General features: G+C 41.3%; 1 protein-coding gene across 1 annotated transcript in view; it reads left to right on the forward strand.

Moving 5' to 3' along the window:
• The window catches only part of LOC143019655 (adenylate cyclase type 3-like), a 708772-nt gene that overhangs the window by 495020 nt on the left and 196249 nt on the right, over window positions 1–17503 (forward strand). The window contains exons 6-7 of the mRNA XM_076175551.1: window positions 12173–12300; window positions 13690–13848. Coding sequence (XP_076031666.1) covers window positions 12173–12300; window positions 13690–13848 — 287 coding nt within the window. The remainder of the gene's footprint in view (window positions 1–12172; window positions 12301–13689; window positions 13849–17503) is intronic.

Below are 17503 nucleotides of genomic sequence, written 5' to 3' on the forward strand. Positions count from 1 at the left end.
AATAATTCCGACAGTCGTCCCCGGACTCGAACCGAGACTTGCGAGAAAGCAAAGCCGACGCTCTACCAACTGAGCTACTGGTTGGAGGATTTTATAGTCCCAGTAGCTTAGTTGGTAGAGCGTCGGCTTTGCTTTCTCGCAAGTCTCGGTTCGAATCCGGGGACGACTGTCGGAATTATTTTATTATTTCTAGTTGTTTATATGTTCCACACCTAACGTAAGCGGTTATAGTAGGATATATCAATGTTTGAAACTAATTCCATATGAAAACTGAAGCAGTGATCATTGTCTTTAGTGGTGAAATAAGATCGCCACAGGAGCAGAACAGGAGATAGTGATGTGTGCGTTGCACAAGAAAAATGTGATGGAAAGTGGTAAGTTTGTAAAACCCGCAGTGGAAATGAAAATGGTCAAAATGCATATAAAAATCTATCTATAGAAATCGTATTTAGAAATATAGAAATCTGAAGGGCCAGAGGTCCACAGATTTATGTTATGTATTTATTTTTATTTTCTGGTATATTTGTCCGTTTTTACTCATTCCTCTCATTATTTTTATTTTTTTATGTATTCCTTTTTATTCATTCTGTCGCTGATTGTTAGGTAGTTATCAGTCAGCGGTTTATTAAAATGATAAGTATTAACGTGGCACTTGTTGTTGTCGTTATTGTTGTTTTTGTTATTGTCGTTATTATTGTTTTTGTTGTCGTTATTGTTGTTTTGTTGTTATTGTTCTTTTTGTTGTTATTGTCGTTATTGTTGATGTTGTTATTGGTGTTTTGTTGTCGTTATTGTTGTTTTTGTTTTTGTCTTTGTTGTTTTTGTTATTGTTGTTGTTTTTGTTGTCGTTATTATTGTTGTTTTTGTACTTGTTACTTGAACTCAAGCGCGATTTCCCGACTGCGCTTTCCCATTTGGACGACGTTTTGAAAGCGAGTTCGCCCAGAGAAGTGATTCAATTAGTAGAGAGACACAAGTGGACGAAGTCGGCGGGGGGATTATCGGTTGATCCAGAAGCTACTAGTGCAGTTCACAAACAATTTAAGGGCCATTTGGATCAGAGCTCTTTCGTTATGTAGACGCAAGAGTCTGTAGACCTGGAGAGGACTCCCCTGGAAGACTGGATTTAGGGATCTTGTAGAATGAGGTTTTAAAGGGATGCTGGAAGCTGGAAGATGGATGCTGGAAGCAAGCAGGAGATTGAGATTGGTAATGACCTGGTTGCATTTCTTCGTTTTCTTCTTCATTTTCTTCATCTTCATTCTTCTCAAAGTCTTCTTCTTTCTCTTCCACTTTTTCCTGTTCCTCTTTTTCTCTTCTTTTTATTTTTCTTCTTCCTCTTTTTCTCTTTTTTCTTCCTCTTTTTCTTCTCTTTCTTCTTCCGTTTCTTCTTATTTTTCTTATTTTTCTTCTTTTATTTCTCTTTTACTTCATTTTCTTCTCATTCTTCTTCTCATTCTTCTTCTTCTTCTTTTACTCCTCCTTTTCTACTTCTTTTTCTTCTCATTCTTCTTCTTCCTCCTCCTCCTCTTCTTCTTCCTCCTCCTCCTCTTCTTCTGTTTGCTCCTCCTCCTTTTCTACTTCTTTTTCTTCTCATTCTTCTTCTTCCTCCTCCTCCTCTTCTTCTTCCTCCTCCTCCTCTTCTTCTGTTTGCTCCTCCTCCTTTTGTATTTCTTTTTCTTTTGTTCTTTTTCAATATCTTCTTTTTCTGTTCGTACTGATTAAAATCTTAGTAGTTTGGCTTAGCCAAGCAAGGGGGAGAGAATGTCATGGGAATTGGAACAAAATTACATTGAAGATCGAGTTTCTGGTCTGATTTTGTGAAATGGATAAATCAAAATCCCCTCTTCCTCCTAGTTCGTGAATTTGTCTCATAGTTCGTATGTTAAAGAAAATAGATTCTCTCCCCCTCTCTCTCTCTCTCTCTCTCTCTCTCTCTCTCTCTCTCTCTCTCTCTCTCTCTCTCTCTCTCTCTCTCTCTCTCTCTCTCCTCTCTCAGTACAGAAGGATAAATGTGAGAAGTTCACTTCAGGTGTAATGAAATATATATTTTCATTAACTTCCAGCGCTTCTATCCTTAGTGTCTATACCACACCGGAAAGATGGCGTCGTTTAAACGGCAAAGGAGGGCAGCAGAAGGAAGAGGCAACAAAGATCAAAATTGATCAGCGTTCTTCTGTCCGTGGAAATAATTCTCCAGTCATAAAGAAAATGCTAATTGACCCTAAGCCGTAAAGATGTCAATAAAGTCACTAAAATAGTGACTTCATAAAACCTAGGTAGTCCGTGCCCCGTACGATGGTAACAGAGGAGGCGTAGGGTGTGGGAGGAGGAGGAGGATGAGGAGGAAGAAGAGACGACTGAGACGGTCACGGGAGCCATGACCGACCCTTGACTTTCAAGAAAAGGAAGAGAAATGAGTAAAAATTGCTGAGACTAATGGAGTTCATGGAGAAGAGTGGGAGAAGATGTCAAGCAACTGATTAAAGAAAAGAACTGTCCTGGTGGAAGAGGAAGGGGAGAGGGGAGGATCAAAGGGGAAGGGAAGGAGAGAGAGGAGGACGAAAGGAGGAGTAAGTGGGAAGGGAAGAAGGAAGGAAGAAGAGGAAGAAGTAAGAAGGGGAGGAGGAAGTAAGTATGAAAGGGAGAAAGAAGGAGGAAGAGGAGGACGAAGGAGGAACTAGGAGGGGAGTATGAAAGGGGGAGGGAAAGAGGGAGGGGAGGATGAAAGGAGGAGGAAGTGGGAAGGGAAGAAGGAAGGAAGAAGTAAGAAGGGGAGGAGGAAGTAAGTAGGAAAGGGAGAAAGAAGGAGGAAGAGGAGGACGAAGGAGGAACTAGGAGGGGAGGTAACGTATTTGACTGAAAAGAAGAGCCCCCTTTACCCTTACCCTTCTCCTTCCAACTCTCCCCTCTTCCCCCCAACCCTTCTCTTGTATAAACAGAAGTGTAGTGCCGTCTTGGCTTCCTTCCCGTTTCGGGGAAAACGTCCCCTTTTTCGGGAAAACAGAAATAGGAAATACGTCTCTCCTTCCCCCTTCCCCCTACCCCCTACTTCCATGTCCGGACTTGAAGCCTCTGTGTATGTATAGCATATACAGCATGTTTGTGAACTTCACCGACAAACTTTAGGAATACATTCTCCGTCGAAAAAACAAACCCACAATCTTGTATACTGCAATGTGATGTTTTTATGTGGTAACCGGTGTTTGGCTGGCTGCAAGGTGTACTGACTTGGGCTACCAGACTGTTTGCAAAACATGATAATCTTGCACTTAACCTTAGAAGATTGTGGGTTTGTACGTATGTAACGGCAGGTACATTTCCTTGGAATGATTTAATTATTCTTATTAAACAGTGACTTTTGAGGAGATGATTTCACGCCTCCCTAAGGGGGGGAGCTCCCTTTTGTCTGGGAACCGCTTCTTAAGGGTGATTAGGTGTTTATCATGAAGACGTCCTCAACGAAGGATGGACAGGCTGTTAAACGATTTTCGCACTTGATTGCTTGTTATCCAGGTGCTCGTTCCTTAACTTAAGGGGAAGGGTGACGTCAATATGAGAGGGATTATGTGACGTCACACAACACCTGCGGGTGATATGACGTCATCTCGAGCCTGAGAAAATTTTAGATAAATGAGGACAGATTTTATCGATGAAGAACTTAGTAGTACCTTAAAAAAAAAACCAGATCGCCAAAACGTCGGTAATAAAACTCAAAGCTCTTCTCGTGTTTCCGTTTCCTCTCTGTCCTCAAATAAACATGAAAAAAACGACACAAAAATAAAAGAGAACAAATAATAAGAAATTGGTAAACGTGATTCAAGAAAGAAATAGAATACAATTGAAATAGAATGACAGCCGAAATTAACAAACCTAAAAGATATAAAAAGAAATACAAACGTCGACGAGTGCAGGGAGGAAAGAATTGAAAGAGTTGGATGAATATCGTGGATGACCTGACCAAAATCGAGCTGCGAATTACAGGGGGAGTTGGGGGGCTCTTAATAGAAGGAAGAGATTAATCGGATAACACAAAAGGGAGTGGAGAGGGGAGAGAAAATGCGATGGGGAGAAAATGGATAAAGCTGTGGAAATTCGATATTTCTGACAAGAGAATGTTGGAGAAAGAGACGGTGAGAGAGAGTGGGTCACAGAGACAAGGTGGGGTATCGACGAGATTGAGACACGACGACAGACGGAATGTCGACGAGATAGTGAGTATCGCTGAAATGGAATGTCGACGAGACACGGAATGTCGACGGTTTAGGAGTGTTCGAATTTAGAAGAAAAAAAAATCCGTTCGTTAAAAGAAAATGAACAAAATCAAAAACCAACCTCGGCTGGAGTAAAGGAAAAGTAAACTATGAAAAAAGAAAAACACGGAGAGAGAAAGAGGGGGGGGGAGAGGCTGGAACCTTGGCGACCATTTTAGAAAATTTCCGGGGACGACGAAAAAGAAAGAAAGAAAAAATATAATAGACGAAAAGAATGGAATTAAGAAAGAGCGGGATTCGAAGTCCGAAGCGAGAAGTTCGCCCACAGAGTTGAGAAGATTAAAGACTTAGTACTCCCTTGAATGAGAGCAGACTCCAAAAGTTCGCCAGGGACGCCAACGCCTATTGACTGGCCCTGGGGAGGGGGAGTGGCGGGGGAAGGGAATGGAAGTCTTTCTCAACTTCGCTAATTGGCAGTTCCTCAGAAACTTCATCAATGGATTCGTCGATGTGCTGGATGGCCACGTCAGTTGGCTTTCCCTCCTGCAGACTCGGGTTCGGCTCCACAGACACTGAGTTTGTGAACCTGATAGCGTACAGCCTGTTGCAATGTGATTCCTTGCATTGCTTTGCAGCTCGTATCTCTACACGCATTTCTCCTTTTGTGATATTGACAGTGTATCTTGATTTGCTGACTGGGCGATGCCTATGGTTATGTAAGATATGTTTGCCTCTGTGCTGTAGCATGTTCATGATTCTGCAGCTGTGCATTTAATATAATTACACAAAAGTACTCGTATAATCACTTTCTCTCAAAAGATCTGTTGGAATCAGAAGCCTTGATACATCCTCCAAATTTCACAATACTTGTATGTGTTCTTTTTTATTATTTTATGTGTTTCTATAAATGAAAATTCTTTTTGATTCAAAGTCAGTGTTATATGGAAATATTTAATAAATCAACCAGAAACAAACGTTATATTTGTATGAGGAAATAGATTTGATGATTTCAGACTTTACACCACCTCTGTACCGCAGCACAGAATAGAAATGTTTGGGATAAATCTTTGAATACATAAAATCAAATCTCCAGTATTTTCGTATACGGATGAGATAGAGATTTGTTCTTTGAGCTGAACAGGGAAGAGAACATATAAAATGAAGCGAAATTATTTGGGATAAATGTCTGAATGTACACAACTTTTCTTATTTTTTTATTTTATTTTTTATTTGTTTATTTATTTATTTTTAATTTTATTTTATTATTATTATTATTATTATTTTTTTTTTTTTTTTTTTTTTTAAATCTTACGGTCTTCTTGATGACTTCCTTGATGGAATTTCTCAGCGTGAAGATTATTCTAGATTAACAGTCTAAAGCGGCCCATACACGATCAATTATATTGCGCAATTTCATTGTCAATACTCTGAATTGACAATTAAATTGACCGTGTATTTGCGATATATCGCCCATACACGGTCAATTTTTTTGTAAATTCAGAGTATTGACAATGATATTGCGCAATATAATTGATTGTGTATGGGCCGCTTAAGACCGCTGGCCTAACCCCAACCCCGAAGGAGGGGGGGGGGGGAATGAGTCCGTGAAAAAGAAAAAAAAAATCTGTAGCCAGGATAAAACACTTAAAGACACCAAGCTCGTCTTTATATATGTGTGATTCACCATGGTCTTGGATCACGTGATGGACTCGTGATCGACAGCTACTACCCTTCCGGAAGAGAGCTCAGAGCTCGTATATGACCGATCTATGGGTAATGCTGTAACCTTACACGCACACACACACACCCAACTGCCCGCCCACGAGAGTTGGAGTAACAACCCGCAGCGCAGCGACACAAATTATTTCAGCCCTGGGCTAGATTCGAATCCGGACCGCCGTAGTGGCAGCCGGGAACTCTACCAACTGCGCCACGAGTGTATATATACCTAGATGTATTTTACGAGAAGGGGAGCTATGCTCGTGGTAACCCGTTTTTGTATCTCACAAGATCAAGTTTGTTCTTAAATTCTTGTATGGTGTTTGCACACACTATTTTTTTTATCCAGTTTGTTCCAGATATCTATCACTTTGTGTGGGAGGCTTTTATTTTTCAGGTCTCTACTGTAGTTATCCTTTTTGAGTTTCATTGTATGTCATCTTGTTTTTCCTCTGTCCCACATTAATAAATCCTCTATATCAAGGAGTTCCTTGCCTTTCATAATCCTGTAGATGGCTAGTAGGTCCCCTCGTTCTCTTCTTTGTTCCAGGGTCGGCAATTCCAGTTCGGCCAATCTTTGTTCATATGTCAAGTTTGAAAGTGTTGGGGCCATCTTTGTCGTTGCTCTTTGTATTCTTTCTAATTTTCTTGTATACTTTTTTGTACTGGATGACCATATCATCGCTGCATATTCCAGTTTTGGCCTTATCAGTGTAATATTTTTTTTTATCATTTCCTTATCCAGGTATTTAAAAGCCATCTTCATTGATCTAAACAAATTGAATGTTTCTCCGACTATTTTATTCATATGTTTGTCTGGAGACATGACTTTGGTGATGATTACACCTAGGTCCTTTTCAGAATTTTATTTGCTTCTTTTTCGTCAATTGTCCTGATATTCTATTCTTGCTTTTCCCAAATTCAATTATACTGCATTTCTTGGTGTTGAATTCTACTTCCCATCTCTTGCTCCACTCTGAGAATTTGTTCAGATCACTCTGTAACGACTCATAGGGTGTGTGTGTGTGTGTGTGTGTATGTGTGTGTGTGTGTGTGTATGTATATATATATATGGTAATGGAAGGGTGGTACAGAATGTACAGTTGGCAATATTTTTTAGGGGTCCATTGAGTTGTGACGATGTGGCTTATGTGGCAACGTCGCTTTTGTCTCCACGGGGTATGGCATAGGTTGCTGGAAACGGACGCTATAATGTATTCATTTAACAAGAACGCCTGCGCTGCTGCCACATCACCCAAGGTACACGAGAAGGTGAACTATGCTGCAGTGCTGCCAACTTTACATAGATTTTGTCAAAGAGTAAATGTCTCTGGAAATATATATACTGTATATGTATATATATATATATATATATATATATATATAACATACATATACCAAAGGCTTTTTCCCCTTACACGTGGGATAGCCAAAAAAAAAAAAAAGCTTAGAAACCACTCCCACCCATTCCATCTCCTATATATTCCACTCCCCTCCACCCTCCTCCCTCCCTCTTATCTTGGCACCTCCTGGATATTATATATATGTATATATATATATATATATATATATATATATATATATATATATATATGTATATATATATATATATATGAAACTTGTAGTAAATTAGTAGAGATTTATTTGTTTTTATTTATATGTGTTTATTTTGTATTTTATTTATATTTTTGTGTCTATTTACTTATTGCCTAGAGAACTTTATGGCCAGTGCGATATAGAGAATTTATTTGACGAGAAAAGCGAAACGCGGGGGTGGGGGGGGCAACTGTGTTTGTCTGCGGAAAAGGCGGCCAGGGGGAGATAGCTCCTTAGCGGAAATTGGGAAGAAAAGAAAACTTGTGGATAAAACGAAGAGAAAAGAGAGAGAGAAAGAGAGAGAGAGAGGGAGAGAGAGAGAGAAAGAGAGAGAGAGAGAGAGAGAAAGAGCGACACAAAGGAAGGGTAGGAAAGGGGAAGAAAGGGAGTGGAAAGTGGAAGGTGAGAGGAAAGAAAAACAAGAAAAAAAAGGAAAAATAAAGGGAAAGGGATGGGGAAGGGAAAAGAGGGGAAATCAAGGAGAAACAAAGGAAAGGTAATAGTAACGGAAAAGGAAGCAAAGGGAAACGAAATAGAGAATAAGGAAGAAAATGAAAGAAGGAAAGAAAGGAAAATTAATACCGAGGAAATAACGAAAGAGAAAGAAAAAGAAACGGAAAGGAAAATTATAAAGAAAGGAAAGTGAAAAAAGGTAAATATATTAATCAAAAAGGGAAGTAAAGAAAAACGGAAATAAAGACAACAAAAAACAAAGAAACAAAGAAAAGGAAGACTTTGAAGAAAGAAAGGAAATAATTTGAAAAATGAAAAAATATATAAAAATGAGAAATAAATCAGTGTATTTGTAGATTAGAGGTGTCTTTCATGGTGATATGGCTTCGATGCATATTGATTGGGCTACATAGAGATGGGATTACAGTATTTAGTATACAGAATACAGCCCTGTATTGGGAATCCCCCAGATTAGGAACTTTCTTGTATTTTGAAGGAAATGTTCCAAAATCTGTAAGATTCTAGAAGAAGCATTCCCCCCCTCTCTCTCTCTCTCTCTCTCTCTCTCTCTCTCTCTCTCTCTCTCTCTCTCTCTCTCTCTCTCTCTCTCTCCGTTCTGAATAGTGGAGATTTCCGAATTTTAGAGAGATTCCCAACAAAAGGGAAATAGTACTTGGAATGGTCATTGTATGGACTGAGGACGTGGGGGAGTTTTGTGTGACTATGTACAGTTGGGGACATTCAGTATCCATAATCTATCAAAAACTTATCTTTTGTTGTTGTGTATTTGGTTCTATTTAATGTATTCGTGTATTTAATAGTTTATTTACAGTCAAAATGCTTCTCCTCTCTCTCTCTCTCTCTCTCTCTCTCTCTCTCTTTCTCTCTCTCTCTCTCTGTGGTTTTTATTTGAAGCACCCTCCATCAAATGTACTCTTTCACTTTCCTTATGACGTGTCATTACCATCCGTCACACTTTTTCTTTCGTCAACACCTGTCTGACTTTTGCTCTTACCTTTAATTCGGTCTTTTCTGACACTCTTCCTTCCCTCCACCCCACTCCACACGCTCACTTCAGCCCCCACATCTCCTCACGAAGGTTTCCAATCCAAACATCATTACAGGTCTCGCAACATACTTGTATCCCTTTAACTTTCAACCTCCGTGGAAGGGTAGCAACGGCATTGCGTGGCAGGATTTATTAAAGTCGCCCCTACACCTGTAGCAACATATTTATCATTATAAATGTATTATGGAAATAAATTTCCTTTTCGGTAATCGTATTGTATATTCTGTTTTTGTAGATAAGCTGTAGTAATCACACAAGCAGTGTTATGTATTACCAAATGCTTTCGCTCAAATTATATATATATATATATATATATATATATATATATGTATATATATGTATATATATATGTGTATATATATATATATATATATATGTATATATATATATATATATATACATATACATGTTGCTACTGGTTTCTGTAACCGATATCTGTATTATACTGCTATCAAATGTTTCTTAAGGAAAGGGGGGAAATGAGGAAAACAAACATTACCTTCACCTAACTATCAGCCAGCAGTGGATACAGAAGCTTCGCGTCAAATCAGTCGCCTGATACTTACATACATACATACATACACATATATACCAGAGGCTCTTTCCCCCTTACAAGGGAGGTAGCCAAAAAAAAAAAAAAGGCATAGAAACCACTCCCACCCATTCCATCCCCTACATACTCCACTTACCTCTACCCTCTTCCCTCCCTCTTATCTTGGCACCTCCTGGCTGACGGGTCATCGCTGCATCTTGTCCACTGCCCTGGGTCAGAAGCAGTGCCGCAAGACACAGCACATCCACAGCAAGGCCGCTTCATTAAATCGGCGGACCCCTCTCTCCGTCCCCTCATGCAGAAAAGGAAAAGACGGAGAGAAATCGCTTCGGGCTGCCTGATACATGATACACCATTTTCTTGATCTTGCCTGTCGTCTTCTATTCATTCCTTCTTCAGAACCAAAACTTGAATCAGTCTGTTTCCTTTCTTTTCTTCGGTGTGAAATTTCCCCCCAAGGATAGAAGCGCTGGTTGTGAATGACAAAATATTTCTACTCTGGTCCCTCCACACTCTTCCACGTGTTCCCTCCTCCTTCTTCTCTCCTCTCCTCCTCCTTCCCTCATACTTTATTCCACCTCTATCCATCTTTTCATATTCTGTTCCACCTCGTTTTCCATTCCACCTCACAACACTATATATATATATATATATATATATATATATATATATATATATATATATATATACACACACACACAGAGATCATTAATCTATGCCTGAAATAACCCGTTGCTCGCATATGCTTAGATCCTGTTTTCTCGTGAATCCCATACTCTTATGTATTGCTGTTCATCTTTTGCTTCCTAAAGGCCACTTGCCATCACTGAATGGAATCGTTTTACATCAAGTCTCTCACTGTGCCCCTGCCCCTCCTCCTAGGGCCCCCCACCCCTTCCAGGGGCCCCCAATCCCTTTCCAGGGGCCTCCAACCCCTTTCCAGGGGCACCCAACCCCTTTCCAGGAGCCCCCAACTCCTTTCCAGGGGTACTCAACCTTTTTCCAGGGGCCTCCAACCCCTTTCCAGGGGCCCCCAACCCCTTTCCAGGAGCCCCCAACATCTTTCCAGGGGCCCTCACACCCCTTCCAGGAGCCTCCAACCCCTTTACAGGGGCTCCCAGCCCCTTTCCAGGGGCCTGGAGGCTCTTTGATTCCACCTGGGACAGAACCACCTCGAGTTGGAGAACGGGAACCATCTGTGGCGTCACGAGTGTCTCTCGAGGATCTAGGACGGGCTCTCGAGGATCGAGGACGGGCTCTCGAGGCTAGCTGGCTGAGTGTCTGTCTATAGAAAGCCTGAGGAAGACGGACAGACCTCTGTCGATCGATCTGTCAGATGGTGCGCACGTCGCTGTCAGTATTCGGTGGGATGGAAAGAATATACGGCGAGAAGTTTTCGAAAAAAGGGAAGATTTTCTTAAAAAGAGAGAGAGAGAGAGAGAAGGAAGGGGGAGAATAAATGCAGGTTTCTTTTTCATTTTATCATTCATATATTGTGTTTGTTTTATCTTATTTTATTTATTTTAGAGGTGACTCTTAAAGAAAATATAATTGTATGGATATATTTCATAATTCGTTTATTGTATTTTTTTTTTCGGGGGATAGAAAAAAATCGAGTGTCACATTAACTTCAACATTTTTGCTAGCGAGACGGCCCCAGACAGGTGATTTAAGTCCCCTGGCGGTGGCTGGAGCAAAAGAGAAAGTACCACCTGGAACAAAAGTGTCCAATTATCAATTCTTTGCTCTCCTACAGCTTCTACCCCTTTAAAGAATAATAATGATAATTCTTCTTCTTCCTCCTCCTCTTCCCCTTCCTCTTCCTCTTCTTCCATTTCTTCCTCTTCTTTCTCTTCCTCCTCTTCCTCTTTTTACTCCTCTTCTCCTTCCTCTTCTTCCTCCTCCTCATGTTACCCCTCCCCCTGTGAGGGTCTTTTGTCTTTGTAGGCGGACTGTGAAGTCTCTTCGTATGCCTGAGAGCGCTTGTGTAACCCCCCCCTCTCTCTCTCTCTCTCTTTCTCTCCCTCTCCCTCTCCCTCTCCCTCTCCCTCTCTCTCTGTCTTAATTTGATGGAGTAGAGAATCCTTTTAAATTAAAACTGAAGTAATGATGATTATTTGTGTTCCATAACAATCCGTCTGACCCGCTTTATTGTACACAATATGTGTACAGCCTATGTGTACATATGTGTGTGCGTACATGCGCATTTATGTCTATACACACACACACACACACACACACACACACACACACACACACACACACACACACACACACACACACACACACACACACACACATATATGTATATATGAATATATATATATATTTATGTGTGTGTGTGTGTTTGTGTGTGTGTGTGTCTGTGTCTGTTTATATGAATATGTATAACTTTTTACTCTGTTTTCAAAAGTAATATTACCCGACTGTTTTATTAGACTTGAACAACGTACTTGACTTGGTCTCCATAAATTAATTCATATTGCCGTTTTTTATTCCCAGGGCTGGCTTCAGGGGTTACGATATCATCATCTCTAACCTCTTTGTTCCTTCCTCTTCCTCCTGCAGAAGTATCACCAACTCCGGATAAAGATTCTGGGCGACTGCTACTACTGCATCTCCGGGGCGCCTCTGGAAAGGAGCGACCATGCGGTCCTGTCCGTGCATATGGGGCTTTCCATGATCGAGGCTATCAAGTGAGTAGCTTCTGTGATGTCTAGATGAAGTGGCCTCGTTAGGTCTAGACTCTCTAGAGTCTAGGTCAGTAGTTCCCAACCTTTTCTGGCTTGAGGCAGCCTTGCCAAGCCTTTCAGAAACCCCCGGCACCCGTATTAGAAAATCTTGAATTCTAGTTTGTCAGTATTTTGTTGATTCAACATCAGTGTAACAAAATTTTGTCTCTGGATAATATGAAAACACTCATCTTTACACTGATGCTGTTTTAATGAACAAAAATGGACGACAGAGCTTCGGTATTACGAAAATTATTTTTGCCCTGAATTTTGGCGGCACCTTCAGTTGATCTCGCGGCACACCGGTTGAGAACCACTGGTCTAGGTCAGTGGCCCTTAAAACCTTGTTGGAGGTACTGAACCCCGCAAGATTTCATACATGCATTCATCGAACCCTTCGTAGTTGGAAAAATATATATATATTTTTTTCAAATTCAAAACATTGGAACTATATACTGTATTAGTGCACAAACTGTACCATGGATCATTTGCACACGCAATCACTGTTTTCAAAGAACAAAACCAAAAAAGCATGAATTTCACATAAAACAAAAACATAATGAATAATGCAAATCAATGAGACTTTTGCTGTTGCCTCTCAAAGACAATTTCAGAAGTGTGCCAAACCGATGAAACCCGGAAACTGACTCACCGAACCCAGGTTAAGAAACACTGGTTAAGATTCTTAACCTTTTTCGTTCCTCGTGCCCCTTGATATCTCAGAAAAAATTTCTAGCACCCCCTTTACGGTATAAATACAATTTAAACGTAAGAAAAGGATCAGTGATACAAACCTTGTTGAGGATTTTTTTTTTGTAAATATACAGTACTATTGCACTGAATATCATGTCTCGTAAAACTAGGTTTAAGGTTTCGTATCTCTTGGGGTTCTAGATTTAGTGACCTTTACGTATAGATCCTACCTTTTCTAGACAAGAACCTTTGCTAAGCTTTCTAGTATTGTAGGACATTTGTAAATATGTATATATACACACACACATATATATATATATATATATATATATATATATTGTGAGCGTGTTTTTGTTTACCTGATTGTAGTATATAAGAGAGGAGGAACGCTCGTGGGGTCCTGTCTGTATATGTATTTTTTTTTGTGTGTGTGAGTGTGTTTACCTTAGTGTAGTATACAAGAAGGGACCAATACTCGTGGCGTCCCTGCTCTCTCTCTGTGCGTGCGCGCGTGTATGTGTGTGTGTGTGTGTGTGTTTCTGTGCGTGTTTTATTTAGGTGTTTATCTGGCTGGTTCTTCAATTTTGAATCGACCTGTTTATTGTATCCCATTTATTTATTTAATTTTTTGTTTGTTTTTTTGTTTTATTGTATTTTCAGGTACGTTAGAGAGACGACAGGTTCCGGCGTGGACATGCGGGTTGGCATTCACACGGGCGCGGTGTTGGCAGGAGTTCTTGGCCAACGCCAGTGGCAGTTCGATGTTTACAGCAAGGATGTTGTCCTCGCCAACAAGATGGAAGCAAGCGGGAAGCCAGGGTGAGTAGTTAAGAAAATAATGATAATAAAATAAATAATAAAAATAATAATGAATTAAAAAATAAAAAATAAATTAAAAATAGAATAATATAAAATTCACCTACCGAGGAAACGCCTTTGGGTTAACCCTATACCCTATGGACTTGCAACTCGAAGCCTCACTATATCCGGCAACGGTCCTTGGAGCCCTCCCGTAGACCTTGAACCATTGTCTGTTATACATTTGTGTGGGATTTTTTTTTAATCATCTTTCATTCGGTGGGGATCAGTCGCCGGTTGTCAGCTGTCCTCATGTGACGAGGAAATGCAATCCAATTGGATAGTAAGATCCTGGGCCCTTTCCGGGAACCAAGTGTCATCCTCTCCGGGTTGCACCTCCAGAGCGACAGACATGAACCTCATACGAGAGAAATAAAAGATAGAAAAATGTATGTTAATCATACCAAAAGGTTTTTTCCCCATCATATGGGGGGTGGCTGTCTCAAAGCCTACACCCACATGAAACAAAACAAGATAGATGAATGAATAAAAGGTGGAAAAAAGTGAACAAGATTAATGATAGCCGTATACACAGTCTTACGCCATTTCCCTTCCCGCTCTATGGACGAAACGTGGCAACGTTGCACAGACGCATTCCCCATTGGTGGAAACTTCGCATAGCTGCCAACGCGCGCCTTTTCGTGTTGAGTGACAAGATTCTTTGTCCTCGCGGTTCGGGTCGCACGCACGTCGCACGCACGTCGCTCCGACGTCGCCGTGGAGTACTTTATCCGTGCAACAGACGATTTTATTCGTCTCAGGGGCCCCTGTCTCGGTCCAATGCGGGTTTGCATCCGCCAACAGAGAGTAGGCTTCCAGATGTACGATGATTAGTCGTTTCTTAAACGTGATGGTAAATATTTATTTAGCAAGGAGCTCTAAGATGGGGGTAGGCACAAGAAGATACACACACATACACACACGCACACAAACACACACACACACACACACACACACACACACACACACACACACACACACACACACACACACACACACACATATATATATATATATTTGTGTGTGTGTGTATATATATATATATATATATATATATATATATATATGTATATATTAGGGTGAAAGGTGGGTATGTAATCTTACTTGAGCCCTATCCCCCCTTTAAAAGAGAGAAACAGGGGCCTTTTGGAGTGTGTATGTATTAACATGTATTTCGTCGGCTGAGATAGTTGAATATTTAATCTCTCTCTCTCTCTTTTTTTTTTTTTTTTTTTTTTTTTTTTTTTTTTTTTTTTTTTTTTTTTTTTTTTTTTTTTTTGTAAACGCTGCATGCAGTGTGGTTCCGTGAAGAGAAACCCTTAAAAAAAAAAAAAAAAAAAAAAAAAAAAAAAAAAAACTCGAACTCAGCGTAGATGTAATGAGGGAGGAGTTATTGTGATGTTCCCAATTCTTATCATATTTATTTTTTCATTTATATGTTTATCTATACATGCATTTGTCTATCCAGAAACTTATCTTAGAGAGATTTTGTCATGGGTGGAAAAGCATCTTGGGGGGAAGAGATTTCAAGAACCTCCCATTGGAAGGGAAACCTGGTTAAACTGCTTAGGGACATTTAATCTCCTTCTTATCTGTAGAGGAGTTTGCGAACGAGATCAGAAGAAACAAGATCCCCCCCCCCCGATACTCGATTAACTTGTTTCCTAACTATCGAGCAGCATCAGAGTTCAATTGGTCGTTTCCGGAAAGTAAGCAAAGATTGTACAGGAACGTGACACTCCAACCCCCCTCCCCCCTCCCCCCACCAACCATCACCACCACCTCCCCCCCACCACTGAACATGCACTGCAGAAGTCTTCTGTCTGTCTCTCTTTTCTCTCTCTTTTCTATCTCTTCTCTCTCTCTTCTCTCCTCTCTTTCTCTTCTCTCTCTGCCTTTCCTCTCTTTCTCTTCTCTCTCTCTGCCTTTCTCTCCTCTCTCTGCCTTTCTCTCCTCTCTTTCTCTCTGCCTCTTTCTCTCTGCCTCTCTCTCTCCTCTCTCTCTCCTCTCTCTCTCTCTCTCTCTCTCTCTCTCTCTCTCTCTCTCTCTCTCTCTCTCTCTCTCTCTCTCTCTCTCTCTCTCTCTCTCTCTCTCTCTCTCTCTCCCTCCTTCTCTCTGCCTTTCTCTCTCTCTCTCACTTTCTGTTTAATCCTGTATTTTTAATCTAAATACAGTGGTTTCAATATTAATGTTAAACTTGGTTAAAGGGAAGAGGACTTGGTGTTTGGACACCGTGAGAGGTCAAAGGGCATACGTCACGAGTTGACCTTTTATGGACATCTGAATAGAGTCGTCTGATTTTAGTTTGAATGAAAAAAAAAACCTTTGTCATGATGTGCAGTAAAGGGAAGCCTGGTGGACGAGTAAGCTTGTATCAGCGTTTCTTTCCCCTCCCTCTCCCCCTCCCCCTCCCCTCCCTCTCTCTCCTCCCTTCCCTCTCTCCTCTCCCTTCCCTCCCCTTACTCTCTCCCCGTCCCTCCCTTCACTCCCTCTCTCCTCCTCCACTCTATCCCTCCTCAACTCTTCCTCGCTCTCATTCCCATCCTCCCCCTCCCTCCTTCCCTCCCTCCTCCTCCTCCTCCTCCTCCTCCCTCCCTCCTCCTCTTTCCTCCTCCTCCCCCTCCCTTCCTCCCTCTCTCTTCTCTATCTCTTCCTTTCCTTCCTCCTTCTCTTCCTCCCTCTCTCTCTCTCTTTCTACTTCCTCCCTACCTGTTCCCTCCATCAGATCATTCCCTCCCTCTCTCCCTCCCCTCCCTCCCTTCTCTTCCCTCCCTCCCTCCCCTCCCTTTCTCCTTCCCTCCATTTCTTCTTTTCCCTCACCCTTTCCCCTTCCCTCTCTTTCCCTGTTCCCTCCTTCCCTCTTTCTCCCCTCCCTCCCTCTCTCTCTCCTTTCCCACCCTCTCTCCCTCCCCTCCCTCCCTTTCCTCCCTCTCTCCCCTCCCTTTCTCCTACCCTCCATTTCCTCGTTTCCATCCCCCTTTCCCCTTCCTCTCCTTCTCTCTGTTCCCTACCTTCTCTCTCTCTCCCCTCCCTCCTTTTCCTCCCTCTCTCCCTCCCTCCCTCTCTCCCTCCTAACCCCATCCCCACCTTCCCCCTCTCTCTTCCCTCACACTCTCCCTCTCTCCCTCCTAACCCCATCCCCACCTTCCCCCTCTCTCTTCCCTCACACTCTCCCTCCCTTCATTACTCTCTCTTGCGTGTATATTATATTTATTCTTCAACGTAAACATGTACATTATATAGGAGAGTGTTGACAAGGAAATTGTGTTAGCGCACAAAATCAGACTTCCACGTCTTTTAGATATTTTTCAGCCCTTTCTAGTAAGTAGTGGATTAGATTGCTTAACGTCTTGTGTCATTATGAACCATTTACTGTGCATGGGGGAGTGGGGAGGGGAGGTGCCCCCCACCCCCCTTGGCTGAATTAAATCTGTTGGCTGAAGACGGAACGAGACTCGAACAGGAGAGAAAGTTGAAAGAAGCCGGGGCAGATTCGCTTACGCAAAATTTGCTGCATTTCTTGGCAAAGTTTGGCTGTCATTTTAGAAAAATTTCATGTGATTTTGCAAAAAAAAAAAAAAAAAAATTGTAGTCGTTTTGCAAAATGTCCGGCAAT

The sequence above is a fragment of the Oratosquilla oratoria genome, chromosome 37, assembly GCF_046742065.1.
Source record: "Oratosquilla oratoria isolate Oo_2021 chromosome 37, ASM4674206v1, whole genome shotgun sequence".
NCBI classification, from domain to species: Eukaryota; Metazoa; Arthropoda; class Malacostraca; order Stomatopoda; family Squillidae; genus Oratosquilla; species Oratosquilla oratoria.